The 7,323-nt window shown below is 56.6% G+C and overlaps 1 protein-coding gene across 1 annotated transcript; it reads left to right on the forward strand.

Annotated features, from left to right (window-relative positions):
• The first annotated feature begins 216 nt into the window (after window positions 1–216).
• On the forward strand, window positions 217–1,149 carry LOC139603520 (olfactory receptor 14J1-like). Its single transcript, XM_071454482.1, has one exon. The coding sequence runs from the start codon at window positions 217–219 to the stop codon at window positions 1,147–1,149; it is 933 nt and encodes a 310-aa protein (XP_071310583.1).
• Window positions 1,150–7,323: the final 6,174 nt, after the last annotated feature.

The following is a 7,323-nucleotide window of genomic DNA, read 5'->3' on the forward strand; positions in this document are numbered from 1 at the left end:
GCCCCCAGGGCTGGGCTGGGCTCTGGCAGCACTGGCAGGGCCCAGCCCTGGGCACAGGGAAGCAGCTGCTGGCAGGGACAGCTTCAGGCAGCAGAGCCCTGGGCAGGCAGTGGGGGGAAAGTGCCCCCAGGCTGTGCTGGGATATTTCAAGTCCTCTCCAAACCCAACTATTCCATGATTACTTTTCTTACAGATCCCCATGTGCAGCCGCAGCAAATGTCCAACAGCAGCTCCATCAGTCACTTCCTCCTGCTGGCATTGGCAGACAGGCGGCAGCTGCAGCTCCTGCACTTCTGCCTCTTGCTGGGCATCTCCCTGGCTGCCCTCCTGGGCAACGGCCTCATCATCAGCGCCATAGCCTGCGGCCACCACCTGCACAAGCCCATATTCTTCTTCCTGCTCAACCTGGCCCTCAGCGACCTGGGCTCCATCTGCACCACTGTCCCCAAAGCCATGCACAATTCCCTCTGGGACACCAGGGACATCTCCTACTCAGGATGTGCTGCACAGCTCTTTTTCTTTATGTTCTTCATCTCAGCAGAGTTTTTTCTGCTGACAGTGATGTGCTACGACCGCTACGTGTCCATCTACAAACCCCTGCACTACGGGACCCTCCTGGGCAGCAGAGCTTGTGCCCACATGGCAGCAGCTGCCTGGGCCAGTGCCTTTGTCTATTCACTGCTGCACACAGCCAATACATTTTCCCTGCCCCTGTGCCATGGCAATGCCCTGGGCCAGTTCTTCTGTGAAATCCCACAGATCCTCAAGCTCTCCTGCGCCAAATCCCAACTCAGGGAACTGGGACTTCTTGCTTTTAATGTGTCTTTGGTATTTGTTTGTTTTGTGTTCATAGTTTTCTCCTATGTGCAGATCTTCAGGGCTGTGCTGAGGATCCCCTCTGAGCAGGGACGGCACAAAGCCTTTTCCACCTGCCTCCCTCACCTGGCTGTGCTCTCCCTGTTTGTCAGCACTGGTATATTTTACTACCTGAAACCCCCCTCCATCTCGTCCCCATCCCTAGATCTGGCCCTGTCAGTTCTGTACTCAGTGGTGCCTCCAGCCCTGAACCCCCTCATCTACAGCCTGAGGAACCAAGACCTCAAGACTGCTGTGTGGAGACTGATGACTGCATGGTTTCGGGAACATTAAACTGCTAGCCAATTTCTGCAAGTAACTTGTAAAAAAAGTTTTCTTTGATGTTTCTTGTTGGTTTGGTTGTAGTGGTTTTTTTTTCCTTTGTTTTAGTTATTCACATTGTCTGGAAAAAAAAGCAACTGTTTGTACCATTTCTTGTTTTGTTTCTCTCCACCTTCCCTGTGCCCACAGACTGTGTCAATGCAGGGCTGCACTCTTGGTGGCTTTAAAGGAACTGAAGGTTCTCCCAGCAGAGTTTTCTGTAGAGATGCCCTTGTGTTGCCTTCTCTGGAGCTGCAGCAGCAATGTCTGTGTGCAGAGCTGGGGCAGATCAGTGCTGGCCCAGCAGCTGTGCCCAGCAGCAGCAGCAGCAGCAGCACTTGGTGTTGCCAGTGCTGCTGCCGTGGCCCTGCCCCGCTGCCCTGGTGGCCCTGGTGTTGCTGCAGGGCCTGAGTGCTCTCGGGGCCGGGCACAGCCCTGGGGGTGGCAGTGCTGGGGCTGCAGCAGGGACAGGCCATGGGCACTGCTGGGGCAGCGCTGACGCCTCAGGCCAGGCCCTGGGGGCTCCAGGCTCCTTGCCCAGGCTCTCTCCAGAACACGGCCAGGCCAATGCTCAGCACAGAAACCCCCGTGAGCAGCCCCAGGCTGGCCGTGGGCAGGCTGGGGGCAAACAGCATGGCTGGGGCTCTGCAAGGGCTCTGGGGCAGACGGGAAGGAGCAGCAGAGCAGGGGCTGATCCATCCCCAGTGCGCTGCACAGCCCAGGGCAGCGTCCCAGAGCGTCCTCATGCAGCTGCCAACAACATCCCCCCTCTGCAGCTCTGGCCTCTCCCCCAGCTCACACAGGTGCCCCATCCTTGCAGGCACAGACACGGCAGCACTGCCTCAGCAGCCCCTGTTTACATTGCACACAGCAGGGGCAGCACCCCCATGCTGTTGCTGTGGGGACATGAACCTGAGGGAGCACAAATGCCATCAGCCCCTGGGGCCAGCAAGGGCTGGGGGACACCAGGGAAACCACTCAGCTTTGTCCTGGCCTCTGCACTCAGCCAGAAAGTTTGTTCCCATCAGCTGGGAGTTTCCTGTGCCACTGCAGACGCTGTTGCTCAGAGCCAGGGCTGCCTGGCAGCCACCCCCAAACTGCCCTGAGCATTTCCTTGGCTGCACCTTTGCTTTCTTTACTATTCCCTGCTACAAATTTTTTCCTCTTTCCCAGCCCTGTTGCCTCCCCTGCAAACAGCCCATCCCTGTTTGCCCTTTCCTCTCTGGCCCCACTCCCCATTGCAGTTCCTGACTTTGCCCCATGGGAACATCCCTTGGGCAGCAGGATCATCCTACAAGTGCTGCAGGAATTGTCTGCAGGCTCCTGCAGTGCCTGCTGCTGCTCCCTTGCCAGAGGCACCCCAGGCCAGGGGGGCACATCTGGGCTGCTGTGTCTGCCTCTGGGGCTCCCTGTTCTGGGCAATGAGGAGGAGCTGCAGGGGCTCTGCAGGACTGACAGGATGGGCTTTGGGGCTGCCAGGAGCAGCTGAGGGACCTGGGCTGCTGGAGCTTCTGAAGAGGAGGCCCAGGGCTCATCCTGCAACTGCTCCAAGGGCGGTTCCAGAGAATCCCAGAATCAGCAGGGTTGGAAAAGGCCTTGGAGATCATCAAGTCCAACCTGTGCCCTGACACTGCCTTGTGTCCCCTGAGCCTCCTCTTCTCCAGGATAAACAACCCCAGCTCCCCCAGCCACTCCTCACAGGACTTGTGCTCCAGACCCGTCCCCAGCCTTGTTGCCCTTCTCTGGACACACTCCAGCCCCTCCATGTCCTTCCTAAATTGGAGGGCCCAGAACTGGACACAGCACTCGAGGTGCTGCCCAACCAGTCCCCAGCACAGGGGAAGACTCCCTGCCCTGCTCCTGCTGGCCACACCATTCCTGATCCAGACCAGGAGCCATTGGCCTTTGTGGCCACCTGGGCACACTGCTGCCTCATGTCCAGCCTGCTGTCAATCAGTCCCTGCAGGTCCCTTTCTGCCTGGCTGCTGTGCAGCCCCTCTGTCCCCAGCCTGTAGTGCTGCAGGGGTTGTTGTGGCCAAAGTGCAGGACCCGGCACTGGGACTTGTTAAACCTCTCCTTGCTGGATTTGGTCCCTGGATCCAGCCTGTCCAGGGCCCTGTGCAGAGCCCTCCTACCCTCCTGCAGATCAACACTCCCAGACAACTTGGTGTCACCAGGGTTCCATGAGCCCCCGGAGTGTCCCAGTGGTTTCCATGATTCCATGAGGCCTCCCAGTGTCACAATGTTCCTTTGGTTCCATGGGACCCCTTGGTGTCACAAAGTCCCTTGGATCCTTGGGCCCTGCAGTGTCACAATGGCTCTGTTGTCCACCAAGGCCCTGCAGTGTCACAATAGATCCTTGGTTCCATGAGGTCTGGCAGTGCAGCAATGCTCTCCTTGGTTCCACAGTGTCACAATGGCCTCTTGGTCCCAAGGGCCACCACGGTGTCAAACATGTTTCCTTCATCCATGAGTCCCTGAGGAGCAGCCCTGGCCCCTTGGTTCCTCGGGGCCCTGCAGTGTCACAATGGCCCCATCGTGACACCAGGTCCTGCTCTGTCACAATGCTCTGCATGGTTCCACAAGGCCCTGCAGTGTCACAGTGGCCTCTGTGGTTCCAGCAGGGCCCAGACTGTCACCATGGACTCCTTGCTTCCATCCAGCCCCACAGTGTCACAATGGCCCCTTGGCTCTGTGCTGCCATATCGTACACAGTGTCACCATGGTCCTCTTGGTGCCACCAGGCCCCACAGTGTCACAATGGCCCCTTGCTTCTCCAGGGCCCTGCAGTGTCACAATCATCAGAGAATCAACCAGGCTGGAAATGACCTTGGAGAGCATCAAGTCCAAGCTGGGACCCAACACCACCTTGTCACCCAGACCATGGCACTGAGTGCCACATTCAGTCTTTCCTTAAACACTTCCATGGATGGTGACTTAGCCACCTCCCTGGGCAGCCCATTCCAATGCCCAACCACAGAATCACAGCCCTGGTGCTGCTGGCCATACTGTTCCTGATCCATTGGAGTGCCAGTGGTTGGATGAGGGAAATGGTGGGGAGGGGATAGGGACAAAGTGTTCTAGATTGTCATCCATTAAGTGTCTTGATTTTCATATCTGTTCAGACTGGATTAGAAGGTGCTAGAGGTCAATATCAATAGGAGATTGATGATACCAATCTACAAACAGGAAAAAAAAAAAACTTAACATGACAAAACACTTCTTTCTGCATTGTTTTCAACACAGTGTATTCACTTAGAATACACTTCTGAAATCTGTCTAATTATTCACAGAATTTAATAAAAACATAGACTATTCCCTGTGGCTGTTGTTGTTCTGGAATTTTGCATAAATGTTTATGAGCTTTCCTGACTGAATTCCTGAACTGAAGAGCTCAAGAAAGAAGAGGCCTCTGGAGTAGTAAAATTCATCAGCAACCTCCAAGTAGCTGAGGATCCATGCCCATCGGAGCAGCAATGAACAGAAATGGGCACAGCTTTGTGGCTGCCCCAGCTTTGGCATGGGCCCTGAGTCTGGAGCAGGAGCAGCTCTTGAGGGCCCCAAGGCCGGGGCTCTTGTGCTGCCCTGGGCAGATGGGATGGCAGCAGGGGCTGCAGAGCTCTCAGCACCTCAGGCCGAGGGGAGCAGGGCAGCCAGGGAGCCTCCTTTGGCCTTGGCCAAGCACCTTCGCCCATGGCTGGGGCTGAGTCCTGAGGCAGCTGCAGCTGCTGCTGTGCCCTTGGCAGGGGCTGAGGCCATGGGGCCAGTGCCCAGAGCAGCCTGGCCTGAGCAGAGCTGTGGGGCCAGAGCTGGCTGGGCTGGGCTGGGCTCAGAGAGGCCCTTGGTGCTGCCCAGAGCTCAGGGCAGCTGGCAGAGCTTGCAGGGAGCTGGGCTGGGCTCCGAGAGCCTGGCCCAGAAACCATCAGTGTCCATCTCAGCCTGGCTGAGCGTGCAGGGGCAGGACTCAGGCCAGGCCTTGTGGGGCAGGGCCAGCGCCTGTGCAAGGCATTGCAAACAGGCAAGTGGCCCAGAGAGGAGGCTGCTCTGTGCCCTTGGTGGCAGGGACAGAGCAGGGAGGGGGCCCAGGACATTTGTCAGCGCCAGCCTCTGTGCCCATGTGTTGGCAGCCCTGGCTGCTGAGCCTGCCTTTGGCCTGGGCTGAGTTTGGCTGTGGCCCAGCTCCATCCTCCTGCAGGGCTCAGGGCCTGTTCCCGGCCATGGCCAGCCCTGGCTGCCTCTCTGCTGGCCCAGAGGCCGGCAGAGCCCGGGGCAGGGCTGTCTGTGCAGCCCCACAGGTGCTATGGGCTCTGCAGGAGCTGGCAGAGGCTGCCCAGCAGGGAGGCCATGGGGCACAGAGCCCCAAGGCTGCTGTGGGCACCACGGCACAGGGGCCGTTCCCAGCCGCAATGCTCCTGGCCTGGGCTGGGCCTGCACAGGGGCTGGGCCACCATGGCTGGGCCAGCACAGGGCCACAAAGGGGCCACGCAGCCGCTGCCGGGGCTGACAGCAAGGCCAGGCACACACAAGCAATTGCTGAGCATGGCCTGCGCTGGCCAGGCCTGACTGTGCCAAAGGCACAGCTCAGCTGCCCTTGGGGGCTGCAGCAACACTCCAGAGCCCAAAGAGCCTCCATGGCTGGGCTGGAGACCAAGGCTGCAGCAGGGAAATGCAGGGCTGCTGTGGGATGGGGAGGCCATTGAATTCCAGCACACACCTCAGCTCTCTGATGATCCCAGCACCATGCTGGGCCCTGTTTCAGACTGGAGCAGAGCAGATGTTGATGGGACAGGAGCCCTGCGGGGCTGTCAGGGACCTGCAGCTTGCAAGGTGCTCTGCTCTCCCTCAGGTGCTCTGGGAGAGATCCAATCCCAGCTGGGCACCTCAGGGCACAAGTGGCACTGCCTGTTCATGGCCACACAACTGATGTCTGCCTGGAAAGGGGCACAGTTTTTAATAACTCTTAGTTTCATAATATGCAAGGAAATCTTTATTATCTGGGTCATTTGAGTACTTTTAAGACATGGCAATGTATTCCCATCAGAAAAGGGCGTCTCCTGGAAGCGTTCTGATGGGAGGAGAAGAAATACTGTTCTTTCAGTCAGCTTGTGTCACCAATATTCAGTCTAATATTTAACATCTCTTTTCCATCAGGTGTTTCCAGCTATCCTGGTTAAATTGTCATGTCTAAGTACATCTCTTCACTAGACCAGATGGATCTATGACTTTTCCATTGCTCCCAGATTTCCTCCTCCAGGTGTTCTCTGGTCATTCAAGTCCCTCTCAACTGACTGGTTTCATGCTTTGACCTCCAGGGAGTTGCCCAATTTTCTGATGTTCAAATAAATATGAAATCAGTAAACATCCTAATTGTCTTTATATCTATCACAGAATTACATTTTCTTATGTCTCTGTCTAAAACTGTTCCAGTACAGAAATCCCCTGGGGATCTGTACATTTCAGATGCTGCTGGGACATCCCAGAGAGCTGAGGGAAGAGCTGGGATGGTTCTTGAACTGTTCAAATGTTCAACTTGTGTTTGCTGGCAAGAAAGCTTTCTGTGCCTCTGAGTGTCACCAGTCCCTGAGCCCAAAGGACACAAACCTGATGAGTTGTGGCTCCCACTGCAGGGGCTGCGCTTGGACCTTGGCTCTGCACAGGAGAGCTCTTCATGCCCTTTCTCTCTTTCCCTCCCTCTGGGCATGGAGGGAGCTTCTGACTTCAGCCTGTGACTCGTGTGTGCAAAGAGCAAATCTGGGCAGAATTGGGGCAGGGAGGGTTTGATGGGACCTTGGGATCTGTGCTGGGCACAGAAGGTGCTTTCCATTGCTCTGAGACTGTCTGCTGTGCAAAGTAGATTTAATATCCAGCAGAGGAATGACTTTTGCATTTGATGGAGCTGTGCCTTCCCTTGGCTTTGTTGGCTGACAAGAAATGAACATCCCTCTGTGTCTCGGGCAGCTCCTTCTGCAAGGAAAGCAGGTGGGAGTTGGAGCCAAGGAGCTGAAAGCTGCAGGTGCAGCCTGGGCTGGAGGGAGCTCAGATTTGCACAAGGCTGCTCTGAGTGCCAGGGCTTGGATGGGGGAAATGGTGGGGTGGGGGTAGGGACAGAGTCTGATTGATTGTCAGCCATGAAGGGTCTTGATTTTC

Source organism: Agelaius tricolor, unplaced genomic scaffold (genome assembly GCF_023055355.1).
Source record: "Agelaius tricolor isolate 1412-34295 unplaced genomic scaffold, bAgeTri1.0.p SCAF_39, whole genome shotgun sequence".
Taxonomy (NCBI): Eukaryota; Metazoa; Chordata; class Aves; order Passeriformes; family Icteridae; genus Agelaius; species Agelaius tricolor.

Coding starts and splice junctions, on each gene's coding strand:
- LOC139603520 (XM_071454482.1), top strand. CDS start 217: ATGTCCAACAGCAGCTCCATCAGTCACTTCCTCCTGCTGGCATTGGCA.